This window comes from Leptomonas pyrrhocoris (genome assembly GCF_001293395.1).
Source record: "Leptomonas pyrrhocoris isolate H10 chromosome Unknown, whole genome shotgun sequence".
NCBI lineage: Eukaryota > Euglenozoa > Kinetoplastea > Trypanosomatida > Trypanosomatidae > Leptomonas > Leptomonas pyrrhocoris.
The window spans coordinates 640,001-665,148 of record NW_015438362.1 but is presented as its reverse complement, the minus strand read 5'-3'; the positions used below and the strand labels follow the sequence as shown (position 1 = coordinate 665,148).

Below are 25,148 nucleotides of genomic sequence, written 5' to 3'. Positions count from 1 at the left end.
AGGGCGTGAGCTGATCCGCCCAACGCTACCACCTCTGTTTGGACGTTACCGCCTTTACACAGAGTTCACCATTTGCCGGCGGAGTTCCTCGCAACGGCATCCCAAACAGAAGCAAGCAGAGCCTCCGCAGAACACAAAAAAAAAAGAGGGGGAGAAACCCGATAGAACCGCCCAACAGAGCACTGAACCCACTTTTATTTAAAGAAAACAAAAACGTACCCGAGAGCTGCTCCTTGCGGTACTACCACGACGAGAAACGCCCCTTCCCCCAGCGGGACATATTCAAACCATTTTTATACTTCGGTCGCCAGTCGGAGCGCCTCCATCACTGCTTCAGCTTTCCGATCTGAAACTCCCGCATTACATCCATTACGCGTTCTGGATTGTGGTGCTCGTGGAAAAGCTTCGTGCCGTCTTTGCCGGCGGCTTCCAGAATGTACAGCCCACCCGGGTGCACTAAGGTGATGAACTCCACGTCAAAGTGATACACCTCACCGTCCACAATTGTCCAGTAGTCGCGCGGCGTGTTGTGCTTCGCCACTTCCTCACGTGTGTACTCGGCAGTCATGGATGAGTGGACGAGGGGGCCAATAGCTGCAGGGGTGAAGCACACACACACAAGAGGGCTTGTCGAAAGATTTGAAAGAGTTTCAACGGTGTGTTTGTGGGGGTAATTTCTGTTGGTGCTGTGGGGAACAGAAGGGAGGAGAAGATGCTGGTAAAGAAGTGTCACTCGGGTACTGCGGAAGATGCGAAGCACAAACAGCAAATTCTATTTAGATTTTTCAGCAATCGCAATAGCGCTGCTTTTGGCTGCCGTAACCGCTTGGACTTACACACGACCTTAGTACTGTGTCGTCTCTTTCACGAGCTTCGTAGAACACTAGGGGGAAGAAGTGGTGTCTTGCGTCAAAGCATGCCTTTCTGTTCTACCGAAACTAACGACCCGACAACGAAGCGCTAGAGATGCCACCTATGGAGCTGTACGCGTCGTGACACTTCGCCACTTTCCTACCGCCTTCAACATGCTGCCTCTTGTTTGGTGCGTCTGTTTTCCTTGGCTCTCTTTTTTCAGTATTATTATTTAGCACACTACGAGTACCCTCGCTCAACTGGAGACAGATGTCTCCCCTGCGCCTTTACCTCCCAGCGGCTTCCGTCACAACCACACACCAACAACAGCATAAAAAGAAAATAAAAGTCAACACCAGCAAATGCACAAGAGACACACCTCCAATCGTAACGGGAACAGCGAAGCTTCGTGACACGGCAAAGAATGACAGTCATTAATCTTGTCCTGTAAAGCGCTCGAAGGAAAGTGGTTGTGGTTTGGGATTCAAATCAAAACGACCACTTTCGTCCCCATTAAGGAGTCTTGTGTCGCTATTGGCAGTGTAGCTTCCATGGTTTCCTTCCACTACGAAAGGCTTTTCCAAACAGCCAATCGAAACAGATGCACCCACTCACATCGCATTATCTGTCTTCGTTTAAAAAAAAAAGCACCTTCATTGCTGTGAGGTGCCCTTCTCGATTTCCTCAATAGTGCGCAGAAGGTGCTTCGCGCGGTACTCGCCCTTCGCCACCTGCGCACGCAGCCGTTCGTTTTCCTCTCTCAGCTCGTCACGCTGCGCGCGAATCGTCTCACACTCCTCGCGGTCTTCGTACATCAGCTGCAACAGCTCACGCAGGCGGGTCTCGAGGTCGGCGTTGCTGGCGGCCGCACCCGCACCACCGTCCAGCTTCGCCTTCAGCGCCTGCAGCTGCTTCTCGGCTCCCGTCGCGCGCTTCTCCAGCTGCGCCACCTGCGTTTCGGTAGCAGCCGTGGTGTGTTCTACGGACATGACGGTGTGGTGCTTCTGGCGTACGAGCGGGGTGAAGGAAAGGCGGCACTGCCTAAGCGAACGAATGAATGCAGACGTTGTGCGGTAAAGTGTGGGGTTATAACGCGTACGCACAAACACCGCGAGGCGAATAATGTTTTCTTTAAATATGAGGGCTTTTTCCTCCTTGTCACGGTTCGTAACGCAGCAGCAACGCACACACACACACACACACACAGCAACAAGAGAAAACGGAACAGAGACGCAAAAACAATGAATGCATCAATCACGAGAGGACACAGAGAGTGTCCAGCATGTTTGCCACGCGGCAAAGCACAATACCCAGGTGGCAGGTTCATCGAAATGCAACTACGCATCGTGTGCTTTCCATTCAATTATCCATTGCTTCTTTTTTTCTTTCACAACCATCTTTGAGGCAGCGCTATGGTGTCTGCGTTTTCCAAAGCTCAAACAGAAAGGAGGGCGGTTGTCCGTGGCGACAGTAGCATACAAAAACCGGTGGAGTTAGCACGCAAACGAAACAGAACAACGCACATATACGAATGCAACGGAAGAGAAATAATGTGCAGCAAAAGGCAGAAGAATAAAAAACAGTGGAAATAACAAAACGGCATTGATGAAACAACAGGAATAAATAGTTTATGTACCACTTGATCTTTTGAGAGAATGCAGAGAAAAATGACGGTGTTGTCCACCACGCCACTACCTTCCGTCACCTCTGTCAGCTCATCACCACATTGGGTGGGATAGCCTTGCATATCACACAGCGATTCACAACAGGGACTCTACGCACGCCACGCGCACTTCGGTTGTGATGCATGTAGGTACGAAAACGCACCACCGCAACGGCAACCGTCTCCCGCAGTCCCCATCATACACTCTCTTCCCTGTGTTGTATGGTCTTCTTCTCCGGTTCCAACGGCGGCGACTTCTTCTCCATGAGCATTTGACGCGCCTCCTCCACGATCATCTCGATCTCAGTCAGCGTGAGCTGCTCAAACGTTTTGCGCTGCGTAACGAGCAGCTCGCGCACGAGGGCTCGCGTGTTGGCGTCAGGTTGGTGCACCGGCTGTGGAGTTGGCGGAGTGCCGTGAGAAGACGGCGACACCGTCACGTCCAGGCCTGGATGGAAGAGGGCGTGGTTCGCACCGGCCTTCATTTTCTTTCCTTGTGGACCGGGCGAGACAGAGCCTTGAGCGGCCGCCTTTGCGGGCGACGACGCCTCAGTCGGAGAAAAGCTGCTGGCAGAGTCCGTGGCCTTCCGCGACCCGCCGCCGAGGCCGATTTCGTCCGCGAGCGGCGCTAGACTTCGGTTTGCCCAGCCGAAGAGAACGTCGAGCACCGTCGGCGCCTCCTCCCGCGCCATGACGGTCGCCCCAGCGGGGGAGTCGACGGGCTGTTGGGGCGGCTCATTCGTCGCGGCCGCAGCCAACCCACGTGCACGGGCCGTGTAGGAGGCCTGCCGCACGGACGGCAGCAAGTCCTGCTCCGTCATAAGAGGGGCCGCATGGGCAGGCGGTAGCGGCACCGCGGCGTTGATCAGCGCCCCTACACTCGCGGAGCCGCGCCTCTTTGGCGTACCGCCTCCTTGCGCCGGCGGCGGTAACAACGAAGTGGCGGGTGATGCCGCGATGGAGCCCACGCGGCCATCTTCTTTGCAGTTCAGCCAGAACATCATCGCCGACTGCATCGTTGCGAAGCAGTACGACTCCTCCGGCGACATCAAACTGGCGTAGCGAAACTTCTCCATGTACGAAATGTTCTGCACGTACTTGAGCGGCCGCGCACGCAGCACCAGCAGCAGAAAGCACGGGAGGAATTCGTCAGCGCCAAAGGCGAGGGACACGTTGCTGCTGGACGATGCAGCAGGCACCGCGTTCTTCGCAGGAGTCGGGTGCTTTGCATTGCGGCGTTGGCGGAGAATGTCGCCGACGGCCAGGCTTATCAGCTCGCAGGCCCGCATCCCACACCGCAGTTTCTCGCGCGGTGATTTGAAAAAGTCCATGCCGTCGAGCTCAAACATCGCCTGACCCCACACGTGGTGGCGCTCCACCTCCGGCAGTGCGTCCAGCTGCTCCGCCGTCATGTTCTCCAGCCGCATAAACGCTGCCTGCAGCATCGAGTTCTGCTGTTTTTCGGCTTCGCTCACGTTATAGAACTGATGATACAGTCGCGACGTGACGTACCGCTCAATTCCCTCGTACAGAATAGCCGCCTGCCTGCGATCTGCTGCAAATCGTGGTATTTGATGAACCAGTGCATGACAAGACCCAATGAATTTGTTGTACTTCACATTGTTCAAGATGGGCTGCTGCAGCTGCTGGTTCTTTGACACATAGGAGCTCATCAGCGTAGCCAGCGGCGTGCTGCAGCGCAGGGACATCAAGTGCTCAAAAATGCTGTAGGAAATATCGTTGTCTGCGGCCACCACGCGGCGGTAGTCCTTCACGCACTCACGACTGTACTCGTGCCGTAGTACGTTGGCGTGGGTGGCGTCGGACGGCGTTGCGGCACTCGGGCTGGACGCCGTCATGGTGACAGAGACGACGCGGTCACGGCTGCTGGTGGAGTTTGTGCCCGCGTTCTCCTCCCTGGAGGCCGGTGGAGTCGCCACCACCTGCGCCTTCACCTGGGCCACGGCGTTGCCCCTTCCGTTGTTGGGGTCGGCCACGCATGGCACCAGAGATGTGGCCACAACCACATGATTGCCGCTTTTGTGGGTTTTGTTGTTATCGTTCGCAGTGATCGCCTTCCCCGTAACGATGGGCGGACGCGTTGCCTCTTCCGACGCACGGCTCGTTTCGCTGCGTCGACGTTGCTGCTCACTAATTTGGGTATACTTGCTCACGTACGGGGCTAGGTCCGGCTCCTCTGGCACGTCCTCCGCGAAGTCATCGATGACGACGGTCTCTGCAATGGACTCGTTTTCCGAGTCGTAGGCGGCACGCATGACCTGGCACGATGACGGCGAAGTGAACGCGGCGCTCCTTGGTGAGATGAGCCTTGGCGAATCTGCAGTTGGTGCTGCCGCGGCGGTCGCGTGAGCGGCGTTGTCATCACTGCTCATCAGAAGCGGCAGCTGTGTAGCGCCACCACTGCGCTGCTGCTGTGGGCCTTGCCGGGGTGAGGTCGGGGGGCTGCTGAACAGCGCCTTGAGTCGTGCCGTCACGTTGGCCACGGTCGCCTCACGCACAGTCAGCTTGCGCAGCGTGTCGACGATGTAGCGGGCTTCGGTGGAGTCCATCAGTGGCCGGTCAATTATAAAAATCTGCAGTGAGGCAGGATGATAACACTTCTCCTCCGTGCTCTGCCCACCAAAGGGTGAGGGGCTCCTTTTCGCCTGCGTACCACCGCTGTTGAACAACGCTTCGTGGTGCTGCAGTGGGTCTGCGTCCACCAGCACAGCTACCTGGCCAATGTGGCCAAATCGCTTTACGTGGTCCAAGTCTTCCGAAAAGGCACCGCGCTGCCCGCGCAGCGTTGTGAACTCTGAATTGCCAAAGGCGTCAAAGTGAAGGAGGTGGTACTCCAAAAAGGAGGTCAGCGCAGCGCGAAAGGGGCCTTCGTTCTCGGGAGAGTAGTACAAGCCGGACGGCGATGACGGTGCGTCGGTCTCGATAGACGCTTCCTTTGCATTCGTGTTGGCATGGTTGGCTTCCTCCCGTTTTGGTGTATCGTGGCCCTCGCCGAAAAGATCGGACAGAGGCGGCGGGGGCGAATGCGGGGTAGCCGGCCGGGCTCGCTGCAGCCTGGCCTGCAGAAATGGAACAATGTGAATTGCCTCGAGGGATATCTGCCGCGGTACGAGCAGCGCCTCGCACGGGCTGCGCACTTCGATCGAAGACAGTGAACCACCAGGACGAAGGGAGGTAAGGAGGGCGTTGCACTGCAGCTCGTACTGCTTCACCACGTCGCGAGTCTCGACGGAAGCCATTACTTTATCTGGTCCGTCAAACGAGAAGGAAAAAAAAAAGATGTGAAGAGGACTGCAGCAGTTGCTCGCGAAAGTCTTCGGTCACGGGGAAAGAAAGAAAAGAGGAAGGATTGCCTGCTTCAGCACCGAAAGGAAAAGACGCGACAGGGACGCCAGCGTGGACTCTCGCAGCGTGTCTGAAAGGCCGAGTACAACCTCCGCAGATGAAACAGTAACTCAACTTGTCTCTCTTTGACTTATAAAGCCAAAACGTGGAGGAGGAGGGAAGTGCTGAAAAACCAGGGATTACGAAACAACGCCAGAAGAAAAACAATTGCACCTGGCAGAGGATGCAGCCACACTTGAACACCAAGAAGATGAGTCGTTGAGTTGCTGCGCCACTAAACAGCAAACAGTAGTATATTTTATGTTCACCGCGTAAAGGAACCGATGAAAAGACCGGATGTTCTAGCAAAGAACCGAAATACAGTAGCAACCCCAACAACAAGGAGGCACAATCATCAAAACCGAGTCTCAAGAACAGTTGAGAAGGTGCAAATAGAGAAGCAATGAAAGGTGGTGAATTGAAAAAGAACCCATTAAGTGGATATCGCAAGAGTCACCGTTACGCGAAAGAAAACAGCTCCCCGGTCGGTTCGGCCACCACAGAAAGTACGGCAGAGCCTTTGTTCTTTTTGACAGCGTGTACCGGACAAGTAATTGCCTGTACTCCGACTATCCTCTTTCCCCACAGAAGATATGTAAGCTGTGCGCATCCACAGTGTTCAACAGTCAAATCTTCAACGAAGACTCGGAACCTAACGATCCTCCATGCCACCAACGAGGTGTGTCACTGTTAGGCTTCATAACGCAATGTTGGCGGAGAAGACGTTCTATCTTGGTCGTTTATTTCGATGTAGGAGTTGAGTGTTAATAACTTACCAGGCGTTTATTCGCGTTAAAGACGACCACCATTACAAAGAAGAAAACAAAACGGAAAAAGAGCCCCACCATTAGAGAGGAAAAGGAGATCCCGAGGAAAGAGATATCTCCACCTGTCAAGTAAAGTGAGCCAGTGCATGCCCAAACAAACAACCACAAAAGAGGAAGGAAGTTGCTCAACAAGCACTTCTGCACGTTCCCTCTTTGGCCGCAGGTCACACACACACACACACGCACACCCTCCCGCTACTTCGCCTCGTCCTTAGTCGAGCTGCTACTGCTCACCTTCTTCGCCACCCCATTCGACCAGTGCGCCGTCAGATCGATTTTGAATTCGGCAGACTGCATCCCAAAAAGCTTCAACAGCTGTGCCGCCTCTGCGCTGAGCGTGTCGCCTGGCTCGCAAACGGTGGTGTCCTGCAGCAGCACGATCACACCCCGGTCCAGCTTAATCGGCAGACCCAGTTTGGCGAGGTGATCAAACATGCTGTGCGGGAACTGCGGAAGAGGACCCGCCTTGAGAACCAGTGACTCAGTCGCCGTCTGCCCCGTCCGCGCGTACACGGGAGCGCCGACGGTGCCGAAGTAGTCCTTCACCTCTTTCTTGCTCAGGTTGGTGAAGAGCAGCCCGCAGAGACCCGTGAGGAAAGGGGCGAGCTTGTGCAGGTTTGGTTTCTGGGCGCTCTCCTCGTCACGCCCGATGGCGATCCTCATCAGTTTGTTGTTGCCGAGAAAGAGACGGCTGTCCGCGCTGCGCTCTTCACGAATCTGCTGCAGAATGTTGGTGCGGATGTTGTGCAGTTCAAAGGTGTAAACATCGTTGTAGTCCTCCAGGGCAGCGCGAATGCGCTCCATCAGCTTGTCCTTGTCGTCGCGAGTCTTCGCCTGCGTTTTCGTGAGCGGCACGATTTTGGAGCGCTTTGACTTCGGCATTTTCCTGTTTTATCGGGTGTGTGTGTGTGGGAGGGGGGGAGTGGATGTTGATACGAAATAACACGACAGCTGAATGCGTCACTCAATTGGTGATCGTGAAGTTGCCGAATGATTCTCTGGCGTACTTCGAAACTGAAACTGAGACAACGAGCGGTTCGCCACAGTTACGCGCAAAAACGAGAAAGTCCTCCACACTGTGCTTTTGTATTTGCTGTTCTTTTAGTTTGTTTCGCGTGCAAGGGGTAAGGCCGGCCGATGAAGCTCGACCAACAAGGTTAAGAACGGTAGATTGAGAAGGTCGATAAGAAAGACAAAGAAAAGAAGAGGAGAAGAGGAGAGAGAGAGGGGGAAGAGTGAAGAAAGGTTCGCAGAAACAACTCTGACGGGGGTAGCATGGGCGTGTGGAAGAGGTAACAGTTTAGAAAGCGTCGGTTTGGCACGTACGCAGCTTCCAACGTCCTGTACTGCTCCATCCCACAGTAATGGTCGAAGAACACCCCTGCACCGGCAGCTACCGATGCAACCGCAGCTCTTCGATAGTTGCTCAGCTGCTAGTGGAAACGCCGTCAAGCGAAAGACAACTTCTTGCCTTCTTCCACGAACCTTGCCATAGGCGCAAAAGCGCAGCGCACGGCTAGAAGGAAGGAAGAAAAAGAAACCTTCGTTACATCCAACAGGCGACTTGCTGGACTGCATTTTGGGTCTTCAATAGCTTTCACATGCCAGAGGAGATACGAGAGAAACGTGACATGCTCTCCACAGAAAAACTAAAAAGAGAGTAACTTGAGTGAAAAGAAGAGAGACACGGATTTTTCAAAAAAGAAAAACGGAAGCAAAAAATGGAAAAAGAAACATGAAACATTCAAAGTTGTCGAGCACGTAGAAGACGAAAACCGTATTCCCTCCCGCTGGAAGCCAGGACACCGTGACGTCTCACTTGTTGCATTTTCGGTAGTCCAAAAAAAGAAAAGAGAAAAAGAAAAGCACGTCAGCATAATAAGTGAAAGAGAACAGCTTCGAGGTGGAAAGAAGAAAGAAAATAATGCGTGCGATTCTTTCTTGACCCAAATGGAAAGGCGGAGAAGTATGAAGGGCGGTGTTTTGTAGAAAAGAAAACTTTTCGCCTTGTTCTCTACCGTGTGCGGCCACATTTCAGTCCGCTCCTCAGATCGCATACACTACTTCGGGTAGCCACCGAAGACACGAGCACCAAACTGGATGATGTACTCCGTCGTCGAGAACTCTTTGTCCTCGGGCCAGCTATGTGCACCACCCTCTACCTTCACCAGTTCGATCTGGCTTATCGCGGAATCCGCGTCGACCTTCGCCTGCTTCTCCCCCACCGGGGGCAAAACACATGGAGTAGGATGGCGCGGGTGCCTGCCGCCACCCCGATGTGGCCTGTCCTCTGGAAGACGACGGTGAGGACCGCGCCTGCCTTTCGTCCGCTTTTCCATTTTGGGGTGGTGATGTTTCTCCATTCTGCCTTCTCTATCCTCACGCTCCTCATCATGGTCCTCATCGTCTCGGTCAACGCGCTTCCCGTGCTTCCTGTGCACGCCCAGAGGCTCGACCTGCACGCGCAGCGACGGTGACCCGCTCCTCGGGGCCGGGGTTTCAAAGGCTTCCCGAGCAGTGCGCTCCGCCGGCAAATGCATGCGGTTTTCATGTCTCAACGCAATCTTCACCGCGGCATCGTCCGTCGCCACATTCGCAGTGGCAGCACCGCAGTGGTCGTAGATGGTGTTCGTGTACGTCTTGGTGTGAATTGTGGAGTTTTTCTTGTCCGCCGCGCAGTCGTTCCGCTCCACCCACGCCGCCAGGTTTGCGTCGATCGACGGAAAGCCAAGAAAACGATTGCCGCCCCATGGCACCATCGCATCGGACGTCCCGTGCACCATCAGCACACTCGCGCGATGCTGCTTGGCCCGCACTTTCTCGGTGCAACGCGCTAGGCCCTCGGCGTTGCCGGGGCGCAACTCCACCACTCCGCCGATGGAGACGGTGGCCTGGAACACGTCAGGGGCCTCGCAGGCGAGTACCTCGCTCAGCATGGCGCCGTTGCTGAAGCCCACCGCCATCACCTTGCGCTCATCGACGCAGACCGTCTCGGACATGTCCTTTACGATTTTCTGCGCGAAGGCGACGTCGTTCGGCTTGTCACCGGAGAAGCCGCAGCACGTACCGGAGTTCCACGCCGTCCCCAGGTATCCCTGCGACCCGCAGGCACTGACCAGCACGAAGCTGTGCTGCTCCGCGTACGGGATAAAGCCGGTGGCATTTAAGAAGTGCTCGCAGTTGTCGTTGAGGCCGTGGAAGAGCACCAACATCGGCGCCGGCGAGGCCGCGCGCGTGGTGGTGGCGGTGGTGACCGACGGGTAGCTGTTGGGGATGTACACCACGCCGTGCCGCTCCGTGTCATCCACGTTAAAAGTCACCGCCGTAATTTGCCCTTTTGGGATCTCCGGCACGGCGGCAGCGGCGTCACAGCTGCCGTTGGTTGCTGCGACCACGTTCGACATATAAATGGGCTCACCGTGCGGGTTGAGGCGCTGTGCAAGCTTGCGAGGGTCAAGCGGCGCGCCAAACAAGATCACGCGTGAAACGGGAGCCGTCGCGAGCGTGCGAAGGAGCGTGACTTCACGGTAGACGTACAATGGCATGACGACGAGGACAACGAGGCTGAGAATGATGTGCGTCATCCTCTTGACGTAGCCCGGCTCACCCGGCTGCCGGACGCCAGACTCCGCCTTCATGGAAAGTTCAGAAGAGAAGAGAGAAACAAAAAGCGAACAGAAAACTCCCTTCGCTGTCGATGCGGAAGAAGGTCGCAATCAATATTATGGGAGTTGTTTTGGCTAGTCACTCCTTTGGCACTCACACGTTACGCGCGAGTTAAAATGGATGGAAACGAACCAAAGGAAAGTGAGAGAGAGGGAAAGAAAGCAAACGAGAAACGTGAAATTTGCAGTATTCAATGAATAAGCTGTCTACAAGCCAACAGAAAGGAACGCCGGTAACACCCACTGCACGATTCATTGAAAACATCTGCGCACATCAGCTCTGCTTCATAAAAAAAAAGCGACTATTAGCGTGTCACGTGTCACGTTAAACCCAAACACGTTTTATAAATACATCATACGATCTGCCAAAAGACACCTTTGACGCCACTCGATGTAGCTACTACATTTTTGTGCTTCCCTCTCAAATTTAAACATACCCAACTTATTCGCTTTCATTCTTTTTTCTTGAAAAAGAAAGAATAATACCGAAGGAAGACCTCAAGGCGTCAGAGCGCAGATGAAAGTATAGAGTTGTCGTGCATTCTTCGATTGCCGCGGCTGCCACGGAACGCTACGACGGCCACTTCTGCGACGCTCAAAAAATGATACAGCCGGTGCTTGCCCCTTTTTGCTGTCTTTCATACAGATACACTTATCGCACAAGTTGTGGTCTTCGAAAGGGGCTACAGTGACGTATGGCGCCTTGGCTCATGACACACAAAACGATGCCTTCCCCTTCACCTTCTTCTTGCTGTCGTTGTCGTCGCCACGTCCGAGCAAAACAAAAACAAAAAAGAGAGAAAGGAATGGCGACGATAACACCGACAAATAAGGCTCGCGGCTCTCACGGAGGAGACTAAAAGCCCACCGTAAAGGGCAGAGAACAACAAAAAAAAAACAGCGAAAGAAAACTGGGAGAAACGCGAGGGAGAAAAAAAAGACAACGCGGACACGCTCACGCAGCAGCGAGGGCCTAAAGTGTAGCCAGAGAAGCCTCACACATCGTGCACTGCGAAAGGTCAGATGAGGCTACCCGTGTGGGGAGGGTAATATAATGGTGAAAGGGAACGACGCAGAAAAAGAGAAGGAAAATGAGCTAACAATAATGACACAAGTGGAGGTCGCACAACGCGCACTATTCCCCTCTGCATTGATTGTCACTCATTCAAAGGAATAAAACAAAAAATGTTAGGATTACAGTGCAGAGCAAGGTGGTAGTAAAGAGAGAGAGAAACACATTTGAGCGTCTCAGTATTTTGGGGTGGTTCGAAAAGAAAAGAAAAATGGAAACTGCGGAATGCACGAGGGTACTACAATTATTTTTGTTAGCTTGTGACAGTGAATTCTCCCTTTCTAATACTTTTTCCTGTGTGTGTGTGTGTTTCGGCTTACTCCCGTCAAGACGTGCAGGCCAGAAAACAAAGGAAGAAGAAGATTATTAAATCACGCAAGCGCGCATCTTCTTTCCTTTAAAAAGAGGGGAAAACACACAGTTCAGAACGATCCCGTGTACACCTACGGCGGTGCGAAGCAGATAAGGAGGTATATAGAACGCGCGCCTTGCACCACACAACATCGCGTTCGGTCATCGTATCATCACCGAAAACTCGCACGGAACGGTACAAACGAAACGCAGTTTGTATGGGGGCCGCGTCTGCACAAATTGCACCTCCCGAGCGGCAAGGTCGCATCTCTGTCGCAAGGAAGCTAAGAAAAAAAAACACAGCAATTCTTGAACAACTGAATATTCAGCGTTTCAGTATGTGAAACAGAAAAGGCTTGTCCTCCAGACACTCTTCTTTCATTGTGCTACTTACCTTCATGCGAATCCCGTAACCCGTAGGAGATCCACGTCAGTTCGGACCTGCTTGTCAGTGATGAGAGGTGCACACGCCTTTGCACAGGAGAAAGACGAAGGTGAGGTGTATAAAAAGAACCAGAGAAGGAGGAGAAAAAAAAGAAAAAAAAAACTCGACCCCAACTACACAGACAATTTACTATACATTTATTTTACATTTATGTACTCCCTCTCTCCTTCCATGCCAACCACAACAAAGCGTATTCCAGCGTCGACCAGTTCGGCGGCACTAACGGTGAAAGAAAGGTGAAAGGCGCGCTTTTACTCTTTTTTGTTTTTGCCGCAGCAGGACGCTGGTCGACTGAAAACAGAGGCACCACAACCGTGTTTACGAGAGATTTCAAGAGCACGCAATTGTTAAAAAGGGAAAAGAGATCGTTTCAATTACTTGGAACGAAAATCGGGCTAAACCGTAGGAAGAGGGGAAGTGGCATCCATAGATATAATCTTCCAGTTTCAAATAAAAATAATAAAGAGATAAACAGGATTTTAAAAAATGTACATTTTTTTTTACCTCGAAGAATCAAAAACACGCTTTACCGTTGACTCCGTCTTGTCCTCACGTTCGTCGGTGACCACAACTTTATGTATTTCTCTGCCGCCACTGCGCGCAGCAACACAAAAAGAAAACATGCGCACCAGTAATACAGACAACGCCCTTCGCTACGAACTAGAAAGAGAAAAACGATCAATGAAGGAGAGACGAAAGGAGAGCTAACGCGCCCCGTAAGCGCAGCGGTGCCTTCACAGAGGTGGGGAAGCAAAACAATGACGATGGCGTTGATGTGAAGAGAAAATAATAAATGATCTTCAACGGCGAAACGCGCATCTTACCTTCACTTACCCCCCCCCCCTCCCCTACCACCACCACTACCAAAAAAAAACAAGACAGGAGAAATACTTCGCCACAATTTGCCGTAGCTCAACATCCAGCTTCTCCGACCCATCGAAAACACTCACAATCGCCTGTTGCGTTCGGCGAACATAGAAAGTGAAAAGATTTTTGTCTTGATATGTGGGTGTCATGTGAGCAGCGCCACGTCAGGTATATAAAAAATGAGAACAGTGATTGATACAACGGAACAACGCATCGCTATCAAGCTCATTATAAAAAATATTTCATGAAATCTCTACTGAAGTTAAAACCAAAATCTGCACCGTGGTGTTTCATAGCGCTGTTCGTGGAAGTAAAGTGCTGTCTTTCCGCTTTTGTGTTTCTCTTTTGTCTTGTTTGCTTTCAATGAAGAGTTTGCCGGAAGGAACTCCGATTCCGACTTAAGAACGAGGAATTTGTCATTGGAGATTTCTTATCGTTCTTTTTCCTCTGTTGCCCGTGAGAGAGTAGCTGTACCTGTTACTTGCTATTTTTCCCATTGTTCTCATCTTGAACAACGAAACTTTTTCCGGAGATGCAGCGATCGAGGTTATGTGTTTCTTACATATGCGAGAGAAACAATCGTGAGGGAAAAAAAACACGTAGAGGAAGATACGCTTAAAACCCCCAAAAAGGATTCGGAAGCAGGCTACTGTTCCACAGCTCTTTACGAGCCTCTTACGCGCGGGAGAAGTGTGACGAGATAACCTTGTGCAAAGAGCTCACTTCCACTACCCCAAAACCGACCAATCACTTCACAAAACAAACAACCAGACGAAATGAAGAAGAAGAAATCCACACATCTGCCCTGTGGATACCGACGGCGCGTGCCATCGCAGGCGAGCTCCGGCCGGAGCGTCGTACGTCGCTCTTTCTTGCCTTTTCTGTCTGGTTTATGTTGTCTCACAGTGTCAACAGATAAGTGGGTGATCAAGAGAGGAAAACTGGAAGAGAAAAGGGCGTAGAAACTAAGGTATTGGGTAAAAGCTGCTCCCCAGAGCACCAGCCTCTGTGCATTGCAAGTACGACACATGAGCAAAATGGAAAAAAAAACCGTCACCTCTACGAAAGAAAACAACATATGAAGCGCATGAACAGAGCAACGTTTACTTTTTGAGGTTTTCTCGTCCTTCTCAAACGCCTGTACGCGTACTAGGTAACTACGAAAAAGAGATGCCACACTGAGTTCATATCATTGCGTGCACCGCGTCTCTTTCTCAAGAGGAGAACAAGAAGTGGACAAGGACATTGCTGAAAAAGGGGGAGAAAAAAGGCAAACAGCAATGTTGTCGAGAGACAGAATCTAAAAAGGTAAAGAGGAAACAAAAAGAAATAATTATAATGATAACGGGCTTTCAAACACACACACTAAACGAAATTCTATTTTGGGGTGAAAAAAAGAGAAAAGCAAAGCAGCAGAATTTAACGCCATATCATATAGAGGAAACACGTTAATATACGCGTCAGAGCGAATCAAGTAAACAAAAAAGAAAAAGAGAATTTTTTCCCATCGGAGAGATGAGAAGCAATCGAACATAGGGGACGAAGAAGAAAAGAAAGAAAAATACACAAAATCGTTTTGCTTTCACACGCCTTAACGAGTTAAGCGAACAGAGAGAGAAAAGGAAAAAAGGAAAGAAACAGCTCTCTCGGAGGATATATCGGTTTGCAAGGGATTAAATGCAAGCAGATAGGGGCACTCATCTTGTGCAGAGAGAGAGAGTCGCCGTGCGTTCGATTTGCCACCATTTCACAGTATGGCAATCCGGAGCCTTCTGAAAACGGGAAGCAACGTGTTTTTTTAGTTTACAAAACGCGCTGTACCAACCACCCTCGAGCCTATTCGCGTACGCTTTTACGTGAGGTCAAGAAGACGACGAAATCGGGTTCACTGCACAACCTCGCTGTTCTTTGTCGTTTGAAAAAAAAAAACCCCGAACGTGATGATAACAGAAGACCTCGGAGACGCGATGACGTCAGCACCTTTAAGCTGCTCGGTAGCGTGGCCGTCGTGACCATTCGCTCGTTTATTTCCGCATTCGCGCGCATTAGTCTTTCAGATAGGAACTGTGAGGACAGACTTGACTTGATCCATTGTGTCCCATGTATATGAAAGAGTGAGGGTTCATTTCCTTTTACTATCGCCCCCCGGCAGTAATAACAAGGGGTGGTGGACGGCACTCCTCCAGTGACTTGGCACGCGGCGGAGGACGCGTGGAGTGCACAACCGCGCTGCAGCTGTGTGACGGATCCCTGTTCTTGTACACGTAGCAGCCTGCAACGTTGTCCTCTCCGTCGCTTGGCAAGCTGTCCATCGAGCTAGTGAACGGGCGCTGCGACGGGTGGGCCGCCGCCGTCTCCGCCTTGCGGCGTGCACGCAGCTCCGCCTTGTGCTGCTCCGTCAACGTCTTCGGCTTGCGCGTCCGCGCAAGCTTGACTTTGCTCATATGGACACAGGAGAACATGCTTTTGACTCGTGTGTAGGTGGTACAACCAATTACCTAGGAGGAAAAAAAAAAGAAACCAATCACGGCAGGTTAGAGCCACACACAAAAACGACGGACTACGAAGAGTGAAAGATGAAGCGTTCAATACCGAAGCGCTGCAACACCGGCAAGTGAAGCGAGAGAGCGAGAGAGTCAAAAAGAAAGATAAGAAGAAAAGTAATGAGTACCACAAATGAATGACCAGGGTCGGAAAAACGAAGAAAAAGTCTCCGCGACGACAACAAAGGAAATAAAAACAATTATAAACACTACTGCTGGCTTTTTGAGGTATCCAAAAACACCAGCTGCAGGAAGCCCACGGGAAGGAATGGGAGAAGGACGAAGAGGTATCAAAAACGCAAACACTGTTCTTACTTAGATTTGCATGTAATATATGTATGTAGCCTCGTTGTATGCAAGCGAATGCAGACAGGTGAAGAACAACAAATCGTAAAAGTGCCACCCAAAAGCGCCGTGCTCAAAACGTGAAGGGACGTGTATGTTCCTTTGAACTGGAAATGAGGACGGCGTAGAAAGCAGATACTGTGTATGGTGCAATGCGCGACAATAATTCTTAAGGAGGAAAAATGAGAAAGAATCGGGAGAGGAAAAAGGGAAAACGAAGAGGGAAAACGGAATAGGAAAAACGAAACCAGTTCGAGAGAGGCACAACGCAAAAAGAGTCGAAATCCTTCCTCCTCGCTTCTCTGACGGCCCAAACCACAAAACTCCTTTTTACTAGAAAAAAAAACCGAGAGGCGAAAGGGCAAGCTCGAAATCGTGCTTAGCGAGAGAGAAGACTTAACGTTTTTTTTTTTGGCTTTATTTTTCTCCTGCTGTTCGCTAAATACGGAGAGCGTAAAACAAAAGAAAAGGGAGATGATGAACTCCTTGGAGGGTACCGTTAGCAGGAGCAGAGAAAGAGAGAGAAAGCGAGAGGCAGGGGTGCACACGTCTCCCGTGGGACTCACCGAAAAAGATTAGAAGGCTGAACAACGCAGAACCAATAATAATAAAACGCCACGGAGAAAAATATCGTACAAGATTCACGGAAGTTTCAAGAGGAAACGAACACAAAAGAGCAGAGGAGGGGGAGGGCAAAGGAGGTAGAGTGGAGCAGAATACATACGGCTCTCAAGCATTTTCGTACCCACCCTCGCGTTGATGTACACGCACACACGCAAACACACACACAATCATTAACACAAAGAAGGAGTGAAAAAGAGGCGCCTTCACAACTGCGTAGTGTTTCTACCGTTGAATGCCTCTGCCATCACGTTCTCAAGGAAGCGGGAAGGTAGATTCCCTGCCCACCTCACAAGCAACGATGTACTATTATTATTTCCAACTCCTGACTCTTCCTTTTAAACCCTTACTCCAGACGATAACAATTAAGGGCTCCTAAACGAAGAAGGCGCCATGTCAGAAGCGAAAAAGAGGTGGAAAAAAAAAACCTCGCCAAAGGGATCTGCGGAGGATATCACGAGAACGTTCAAACACTCTCTCGCTCGCCGAAAGCGTGAGTCGCGCCCTGCAACCGGAAGAAAGATACTGGGAATGATGAAGAGAACGCATCGTGTCTGTTTGACCGCCTAATGACCCGGTGCGTGCGCTTTCAAGTACGCGGTCAACATCTCCAACGCCTTTGCGCGGTGCGACAGCGTATTCTTCTCCTCCACCGTCATCTCCGCGAACGTCTTACCGTACGGTGGTTGCTGCGCCTCGGGAGCGAACACGGAGTCCCAGCCAAAGCCGACACTGCCGCGTGGCGCAATCGGCAGCGCACCGCGGCACACGCCCTTAAACTGCTTCACCAGCGGCGTCCCGGCTGTCTCGTCAACGCCGTAGCAGTAGGAGATGATGCACACCGCTGCCGCCTGTCGATGCTGCGGTGCCTGTTGTGTCGAGTTCTCCTCCCCGGCTGCCGCGAAACCGCGCACCATCTTTAGCAACCCCTCCACGCCGAGGCGGTCAAGAAACCACTTGATGTACGGCCCGGGCAGCCCACCGAGCGCATCAAACTCGAGCGAGGTGTCGTCCACGAGGACGGGAGTGCCACCGCTGCGCAGCGGCTCGCCAACGGGCATCTTGTTGACCACGCGGTACGCCTCTACTGCCTTGTCATGGCTGATCTGCTCGGCCGAGTGGTTTTGTGTCTCGGTGAGGTCAATATTCACCGCCTCTACAGTGACGCCGACACCGCTTAAGTAATGCTGTACCTCCGTCAGCTTGCCTTTGTTGCCAGAGACGAGGTAGACGGTAGCGGCGGAGGACATTGGGGACCTGCGAAGGCGATTAAAAGGTATTTGTGTCACACCAACATCAGAGAGTCGTGCGTTAGAAAAAAAAAAATACATATATGGTGAACGTGTAGAAAAGGGGAAACAATGACGGATGGAAGCAAAGGGCGGAGCTTACAGCAGGCAATAAACGTTGCCGAGATCCTTGACCACCCGAAAGGTTATGCGACGCCGTCCGTCAGACGATGGATGCGCTTTTACTTCGTGTGTTTCTCTCAAATGTTCGCTGCCGATCCACGCAAAAACCGCACAGTCGATCACCAAAGAGGTATGTCGCTGGAGTTTTTCTTCAGTTGGCATCTTTTTCTTAGCGATGAAACCAACGCGTAGGCGCTCGCAGAGCACTTGCGGGCAGCACGATTCGTTGTCAGCTTACCTTCCACAACAGTATTCAGAGCTTTCAGTTAAATGTGTAACGATCCAAAGAAGCACAGGAGAAGCAAAAACTCAGCGTCCTCCACAACAATACCAGCCACAGTATCAGCGTCATTGTTCGCTACAGTGAACAGAAGAAAGAAGGAAAAACCACGGAGCAGACGCGAAAATCCTTCATCCCTTAACAAAACACACACACACACACACACACACACACACACACCACACACACACACACACACACACACACACACACACACACACACACACACACACACACACACACACACACACACACACACAACACACACACACACACACACACACACACACACACACACACACACACACACACACACACACACACACGGCTCCTCCAGCTGTTACCCCTTCTGACAAAGCAAACTGTGCGAGCCTGCCAAAAACAAAAGATACCTTTCTTTGGCGTCTTCAACGTCGTTCATCGTCATCGGCGACCTCCTCGGCCTTGGGCCCCGTATTTTCTGCCTCTTTTATGTTGAAAGGAATCTTCGACAGTGCGGGGAAGCGCGCCGTCAGCACCCGCACGCACTCCTCGTGGTAGAAGTCCTGCGTCGAGTACGCATCCAAAAGCTGCTCCGCTTCTTCCTCTGTAAAGGCGTCGGCCACGTCAACCGCACGGGAGGCGGTGGCCTTCCAGACCGGCACACACGGAATGTTGAGTTGACTGTAGCTGGACACAATCCCCGCCAAGTCCGACGGCACCAGCAAATGCGCAAGGGTCTGAATACGCGGTGCGAACTCCGTGAAGAGGACATCGTACCGCATCTGCACGGTGGCGTACGCGTTGAGCAGCCGCACCAGCTCCGTCACGCGGAAGTCGGCACGCAGCTGGATAGCGCGGTCCGCCAGCCGGGCAAACAGCTTGTAATGCCACAGGTTGACTGCAGCGTAGGCGCTCACCACATTCACCACGTCCCGCGGGGTGCCGTAGGTGCTGACGTGGCGGACACGCGGAATCACCTCAATAAAGAGGCGGTCATTGCGAACCCCCACTTTGGCGAAAGACGCGAGAATACTGGCGATGGTGACGGCCGCCATGTCGTGCCGCATCGCCACGGTGCGCTCCGCGATCAGCGTGAAGAGCTCCGCATCGTCGCTGCGACGTGCCAGTGCATAGGCTTCCGCGATATGCGCCATCACGCGCGGGGGTGCAGTGGGTAGCAGCCCTAAGGTGCGTACGGTGAGTTCCTCGAAGGCAGCAGACCTGCCCTCTTCCAGTCGTGCGAGTGAAAGAAGCACTTCTGCTAGCTCTTCGATCCGTAGCAGTTTCGCGTGCTTCACGATGAACTCAATGATTCCGGTACTCACACTGGGGTTAGGCGGGATTACATGCGAGGAGGTGCGCACACGGGAAAGCACGGAGAGATGCATCACCACACTCTTCAGCTCATCCCTGCGCGATTTCGCCGGTTCACTCGCGCCTCTCCTCAGCGTGGTGCTCAAACTTGACCCCTTCCCGCTCCTTTCAGGAGAGTATTGCTCCGTCAGCGCTTCAAAGAACCGCGTCGTGACAGGCGGCAGCGTGACGTCCATCCGCAACATCGCCAGCTGCGTCGTGAGCAGCTGATCTAGATGCACGTCCTCTTTGCGGATTCGACAGAAGCGTTCCGCCAAGGCGCGAAACACCGGGTAGTTCCAAATGAGCATCTTCGCATACGCCGCTAGTAGCTGGCTCACTTCCTCGGCGCTGCCTTGGTCCGCGTTGGCGGCCAGCGTTACGTGTGGCGCAGCATCCACGAAGGGCTTCGTCTGGCGCACCTCCATCAACGCAAAGGAGCGCAGGAGCTGTGTGAGTTGCGAGAGGGTTACGGGAGAGGCGCCCGCCGCCGGGTCGCCGCTGCCTGTTGTCGTTGTCGATGCCGAGACGTTGCCCTGATCCCTTCCATTTGCGTCCAAAGCGTAGGAAGGCGCCGCAGCAAAAGCGGTGATGGAGGTGGTGGCCGCTGCTGCCTCTGTTTGCCGTGCAACCGCACTGCCAGAGGAAGCAAAATTTATGTTGCGTGTCGCCGTAATGAGACTCACGTCGAGCAACTCCGACAGCCGCCTCACCGCCGCGTCGCAGAACTCGTCGTTGCGCACCTGTGCCGCGCCGTAGCACTCCACCAACGATGCCAGCTGCGCGGCGGAGGCCTTCGCGGCGTAGGAGCACAACGCCGAGCCGGCTTGCCGCAGCACCGCCGCGCCTTCCACCCCGCCCGCGAAGCCCTCAGCGGTGCCCAGACGAGAAAAGAAGTACAGCACCTCCGAAACACTCCATCGCCGCAGCGAGGCGTCCACCGCCGCGTCCACGCCCAACCGCTCCTGCCGCAGCACCTCCGCAGTGAAGAAGGCGAGCAGCTCGTCTGGCACCATCCGCTCCCCGTCTCGTGCACGCTTCTGGAGCTGCTTGTACCACGCCTGCGCCAGCTCAAACGCCCGCGTCCGGTGCGCGCCGTCGCTGCGGTGCTCAAAGAGCGATACAGCGCTTCGCACTGTTGCTGGTGTCCATGTCACGCTGCGTGCGTGCAGTTGGTCGGAACTGCTCTGCAGCAGTGCCTCCACCAGCGCCGGCGGGATGACATCTGCTACGTGCGACCCGACGGGCGTGGCGGTATTGAGGGAAAAAGTCGAGGAGGACTCGCTCGTAACGGGCCGCGTGTCGCGCGCACGTTGTGCGGCGGCCCGATCTGCTTGGGCAATCCCGAGAGCCATGGCAAACGCCATTTCTGCCACCCCAACATCACCACGATGCGCCACAAAGAGCTGTGTGATGAAGGTAGAAAGAGATGCCTGGAAGCCAGCCAGCAGTTTCTGGTATGCAGAATCGACCACTGGCCGCTCACCGTCAGCTAGCTCCTTAGCCATGGCTGAGGCAGCGCTGCTCCGCAGGCACGTATTCCAAACCTCTCGCACATCACGCGCTCGCCATGGCGACGGCAGCTCCGACACGGCGTACTGTGGCGCCTCGTCGGTTGCTGTGGCAGCGGCAACCGGCGCAACACTCTGCAGTGCCTCCACAGCAGTCGTCAACCGTTGTGTTAGCACTGTCGCGAGGCGCTCTTCCGCCTCGGCAGTCGCATCTGCTGCCCCGCCAGAATCAGCGTCGTGTTGACCTCGTGGTGCCACGTCCGAGAGTGCTGTGAGCAGCCGGACGGCCGTCGCCACCTCCATCGTATCCGCCTGCGACGGCGTGGCGAGTATCAAGCACGTTGCTTCCTCCAACGCTAACCAGGCATTCTTGTTGCGTGCCCAAGGCCACTCGCGAGACGCCTTGAAAGTCAACAACGCACGCAGTAGATCCGCGATGAGAGAAGCACCACAGGCTACGAACTCCGCCCCTTTACATTGCTCCCGCAGCAGCTCCGCCAGCTCCACGAGGGCTGCAGCAGCCGGAGCAACCTCCGCTTCCTTCAACCCACCTTCCGTTTCCTCGACGGTCGGGAACCGCAGGCAGGGCAGCGCAGCCGTTAGCACGGTGACCGCCTGCGTGGCCGTCAACGACGTTGCATCCCGCGAAGGTAGCCGCTGCGGTACCGATTGAATCCAGTCTTTCACGAGAGGGGCGTTGAAGTGGTGCAGGAGCGCCATCACTTTAATAAACTTCGGCAGGGAGAGGTTATACCCGTAGAGGCTGAACCATGCCACGGCGTCTTGTACAATTGGCGCCGTCTCGCTTACGTCAGCCATCTGCAACGTCTGCAGCAGCAGAGTTACCGTCGGCACGTCTACGCCTTTAATCGCTGGGAACAGGATCTTGTTCAGCTCACATCGACTGAGCGCTTCCACAGAAGGGCGCCGGTTGCGACGCAGTACCGTCTGCACCCGCTGCAAGTACATCACGAGCATGCGGTTCGAGCGTATGTTCGGCGAGTAGGGGATGTGCGCGGTGTTGTCCTCGACACTCGGAAAAGCAGCAGTGCCCACCGCGTGTGCGGTGCCGGTGCTTGCGTCTCCGAGGCCCGCTGTCATGCGCATTGGCGTTGAGCTCGGTGCACTTGTACGCGTGAATCGGCTCTCTTTTTGTGTGTTCTGTACGGGTGGTACCGAGACAGGCGAAGCCGTGACTCTCGCTGCAGTCGAGGAAGGACCGCCACCATCGCTGGTGGACAGACAACGACGAGCTGCGACGGATGTCAGCGCTGCGGCCACAGCTGTGTGGCGTGACCGGCACGAGGTGTACCGAAGAGCCGCGTTAACCCACATTTCCTGATCAATTCTGGGCGTATACGTGCTTCACAATTACACTGTCCGTTTAAACTGCAATACATATATGCAGTTGAATTCACGAGCTGCAACCGCGGAGTGCAGCGGAGAGCCCTTTTCTTGTCGCCGACAGAATGGCTCAGGTCTGACGAGGGGTGAGAAGGAAAGTAATCTACAAGAAAAGCTGAGACTGTGTGTGTTTCCTCCCTGCGAGTTTTCTGTCCGTCTGAACAAAAGACGAAGCTTCCCTGCGAGCAAACAGCAGAGGCCCGAGGGGGGGGGGGTGCACAAGAGCAAAAAGTAACACGAGCCACCACCACAACAAGAGAAACTTCACCAGAGCAGATGCAGAGCAACAGGAAAGCACAATAATCAACAATTATTAATGTTATTATTATTATTATTACGCAGTGATAGAGACGGAGTAAAGGAGGAGAAGAGAGATGAAAAGCGAGAAGTAAATGCGACGTTGGTACGCCAGAATAACATGGGTGCTGTTAAGCAAGACAAACAACAACAAAAAGGCCATCTTCCGCCAGTGCTGCTACATGTAGTAGAAAAAAGAAGAGCCACACGCCAATACTGTTCAGCACTTCGACTTACCTCTCCTTGTTGCTATCCAGGTGGATGGAAACTTGTATCCCTCGGGTGTCTCTTTCTCTGCGGTTCCTCTTCCACAGTCGAATTGAATCAATAAAAAAGGCACATTCTTCAGCTTTTCCGCTGTTTTCTTCTGCCATTGTGAGTCTTGCAGCATCAGACTTGCACCGTTGACACGACCTACATGCTAACAAAAGCATATCGATCCAGCGCACAAAGCGAAGCGGAGAAAGGGAAAAAAACCTTCTCAGCGCAAAAGTCGGTTCGCTGCCAGCAGCACAGCCATACAAGCCCAAAGCAAGGCAATGAGCTGCCGCGTCGGGTTCCAGAAGGCCCGCAGTGGTTTCTTGACCTCACCCACCGCCTTTTGCACGTTGGTGTGCGCTGCCTCCGTGTTTCGCACCAGAATAGAGAACTGCTCTGTCTGCTGCATCACCTGCTCGTTCATGAGGGACGTCAGCTGCGACAACTCGTGAATCGACATCTCGATGGCCCTCGCATCCTGGGCAGTGGCCTCGTTCTGCAGTTGAAGCAGCGCCTGACTCTGCTCCTGCAATCGTGCCTCTTCCTCTTTCGTTAGATCATCGTGCGTAAAGGGCGGCAGCTGAATTGCACCGACACCAGTCTTTGTCGAAAGAGCTGTGGAGCTTTCCGCTGCGGCGTTTGAAGAAATTCGTCTACGGTCCACATCAGCGTCCATCATTACGATACCGTCCACCGAGGACGTTCCGGCGCTCAACAGCTGCCGCGCCGCCATGTGGCTCCCTGTGAGCGCCACATGCAACGCCGAGTCGGCGTGGTTGCCCGCCGCCTTGACAGTCTGCGCCGCCTTCTGCATCATGCCGTCCACCACACGAAATGTCGTGCCGAACCCTGACCGTGACGGCCTCGACAGAGAAGCGGAGAACGACGAAGACGGGACTCCACGCCGCCGCACGTGTTCCTCATCCAGCGGCCGACGCCATCTTTCGTCGTTTCGCGGAGAAGGAGGTGAGGCAGAGGAGGACGGTGGTTGATAGTGGGTCAGCTCCGCCACCACCGCGTCGGAGCACGAGAGCACTCCACAATGGCCAAAGAGGAAGAGCTCCGACTTGTACAGCGCGAGCTCCTCTTTGGCGAGCGCCACCTGCAGGCGTTTGGAGGCCACACGTTGCTCTTGTATGCGGACCGCCTGCTGGAGATGCGCGACTAGACCGGTTCCCGTCCCCGCATCTCCCATTTCGGCCTCCTCCATCAGCGACTTTTGACTTGATTGCTTTCCTTCCGTCTTCTTCCCTCTTCTGTCGTTGCGCTTTGCGGCGGCAGCAAGAGCGTTGATTTTGGTAAGCGTCTCCGTAAACGCTTTCAAGGAACTGCTTACCGACAAGAGCTCCGCATCGGAGAGCAGGAGACTGTTTTGCAGGTGGGCAGTAGAGCTGGGGGTGGCCGCGTCTAACGCAACGACAAGAGAGCGGACGTGGGCAGACGCGCGCGAGATGGCGTTGACAGCTGCCTCGTCCAAGGTTTGCGAGGTGCTCAGGAGAGATGCGTTCGTCCGCTGTTCTTCAAGGGGGATGGAGAGCGTCTGCAAGGTGCTGTTTTGGGAAAAAGGGGCGCCTGAGCTCTTCTGTTGACGGGTCGTCTCTACAAGGGTCCACAATTCATGCGAAAGGTCCATTTTGCGAGCCTGCGACCTTCAATGTCGAAGTGTCGTCGTCCGTCTGGTTGTTCTTGTTGTTAGGTGAGTAGCAATGGAAGCGTGCCCGCTAGACGTTGCGTGACTTTAACGCTGCTGCTTCGCAACAACACAAAAGATAAATCAGAGAGCACAACACGGTGCGGGATAAGTAAAAGGGGTATATTCACGACCATGGGAGAGGGCGCGTTAATATAGAGATGGAGTCATCACATTTCATCGTTGCGGTGAGCAAAAACACTTGCGCGGACTTCGATGCAGGCGGCTTCAGCACTTTTAAGCAGTTGAAGCGCTTTTAGTGTTGCTCAGTGAGGTAAGGGTGAGTTTAGTACTTTCATTCGCAT

General features: G+C 53.5%; 9 protein-coding genes across 13 annotated transcripts; all 9 read right to left on the bottom strand.

Moving 5' to 3' along the window:
• Positions 1–325: 325 nt before the first annotated feature.
• ABB37_03877 (putative cytochrome b5 1) lies at positions 326–688 on the bottom strand (the record flags this gene model as incomplete). Its single annotated transcript, XM_015801351.1, has 1 exon — positions 326–688. Exon 1 carries the CDS (start codon positions 566–568, stop codon positions 326–328), a length of 243 nt encoding a protein of 80 aa, XP_015659971.1. The 5' UTR covers positions 569–688.
• Positions 689–1,505: 817 nt separating this feature from the next.
• ABB37_03876 (hypothetical protein) lies at positions 1,506–2,008 on the bottom strand (the record flags this gene model as incomplete). 2 transcript variants are annotated; one of them, XM_015801349.1, is made up of 1 exon in its annotated part: positions 1,506–2,008. In XM_015801349.1, the coding sequence occupies exon 1, from the start codon at positions 1,839–1,841 to the stop codon at positions 1,506–1,508; it is 336 nt and encodes a 111-aa protein (XP_015659969.1). In that variant the 5' UTR covers positions 1,842–2,008. The 2 variants fall into 2 exon arrangements, with proteins under 2 accessions (XP_015659969.1, XP_015659970.1); XM_015801350.1 differs by having other exon boundaries at positions 1,506–1,998.
• A 704-nt stretch (positions 2,009–2,712) lies between these two features.
• On the bottom strand, positions 2,713–6,224 carry ABB37_03875 (hypothetical protein; the record flags this gene model as incomplete). The annotated part of the gene is made up of 1 exon (XM_015801348.1): positions 2,713–6,224. Exon 1 carries the CDS (start codon positions 5,773–5,775, stop codon positions 2,713–2,715), a length of 3,063 nt encoding a protein of 1,020 aa, XP_015659968.1. The 5' UTR covers positions 5,776–6,224.
• Positions 6,225–6,942: 718 nt separating this feature from the next.
• Positions 6,943–7,892, bottom strand: ABB37_03874 (putative 60S acidic ribosomal protein; the record flags this gene model as incomplete). Of its 2 annotated transcripts, none has more annotated exons than XM_015801346.1 (1): positions 6,943–7,892. In XM_015801346.1, exon 1 carries the CDS (start codon positions 7,627–7,629, stop codon positions 6,943–6,945), a length of 687 nt encoding a protein of 228 aa, XP_015659966.1. In that variant the 5' UTR covers positions 7,630–7,892. The 2 variants fall into 2 exon arrangements, with proteins under 2 accessions (XP_015659966.1, XP_015659967.1); XM_015801347.1 differs by having other exon boundaries at positions 6,943–7,847.
• Positions 7,893–8,807: 915 nt separating this feature from the next.
• ABB37_03873 (hypothetical protein) lies at positions 8,808–10,507 on the bottom strand (the record flags this gene model as incomplete). Of its 2 annotated transcripts, none has more annotated exons than XM_015801344.1 (1): positions 8,808–10,507. In XM_015801344.1, the coding sequence occupies exon 1, from the start codon at positions 10,383–10,385 to the stop codon at positions 8,808–8,810; it is 1,578 nt and encodes a 525-aa protein (XP_015659964.1). In that variant the 5' UTR covers positions 10,386–10,507. The 2 variants fall into 2 exon arrangements, with proteins under 2 accessions (XP_015659964.1, XP_015659965.1); XM_015801345.1 differs by having other exon boundaries at positions 8,808–10,499.
• A 4,775-nt stretch (positions 10,508–15,282) lies between these two features.
• On the bottom strand, positions 15,283–16,620 carry ABB37_03872 (hypothetical protein; the record flags this gene model as incomplete). The annotated part of the gene is made up of 1 exon (XM_015801343.1): positions 15,283–16,620. Exon 1 carries the CDS (start codon positions 15,607–15,609, stop codon positions 15,283–15,285), a length of 327 nt encoding a protein of 108 aa, XP_015659963.1. The 5' UTR covers positions 15,610–16,620.
• Positions 16,621–17,222: 602 nt separating this feature from the next.
• Positions 17,223–17,915, bottom strand: ABB37_03871 (hypothetical protein; the record flags this gene model as incomplete). Its single annotated transcript, XM_015801342.1, has 1 exon — positions 17,223–17,915. The coding sequence occupies exon 1, from the start codon at positions 17,904–17,906 to the stop codon at positions 17,223–17,225; it is 684 nt and encodes a 227-aa protein (XP_015659962.1). The 5' UTR covers positions 17,907–17,915.
• Positions 17,916–18,755: 840 nt separating this feature from the next.
• Positions 18,756–22,529, bottom strand: ABB37_03870 (putative mitochondrial hypothetical protein; the record flags this gene model as incomplete). Its single annotated transcript, XM_015801341.1, has 1 exon — positions 18,756–22,529. One exon carries the CDS (start codon positions 22,527–22,529, stop codon positions 18,756–18,758), a length of 3,774 nt encoding a protein of 1,257 aa, XP_015659961.1.
• An 847-nt stretch (positions 22,530–23,376) lies between these two features.
• On the bottom strand, positions 23,377–24,905 carry ABB37_03869 (hypothetical protein; the record flags this gene model as incomplete). Of its 2 annotated transcripts, none has more annotated exons than XM_015801339.1 (1): positions 23,377–24,905. In XM_015801339.1, exon 1 carries the CDS (start codon positions 24,784–24,786, stop codon positions 23,377–23,379), a length of 1,410 nt encoding a protein of 469 aa, XP_015659959.1. In that variant the 5' UTR covers positions 24,787–24,905. The 2 variants fall into 2 exon arrangements, with proteins under 2 accessions (XP_015659959.1, XP_015659960.1); XM_015801340.1 differs by having other exon boundaries at positions 23,377–24,902.
• Positions 24,906–25,148: the final 243 nt, after the last annotated feature.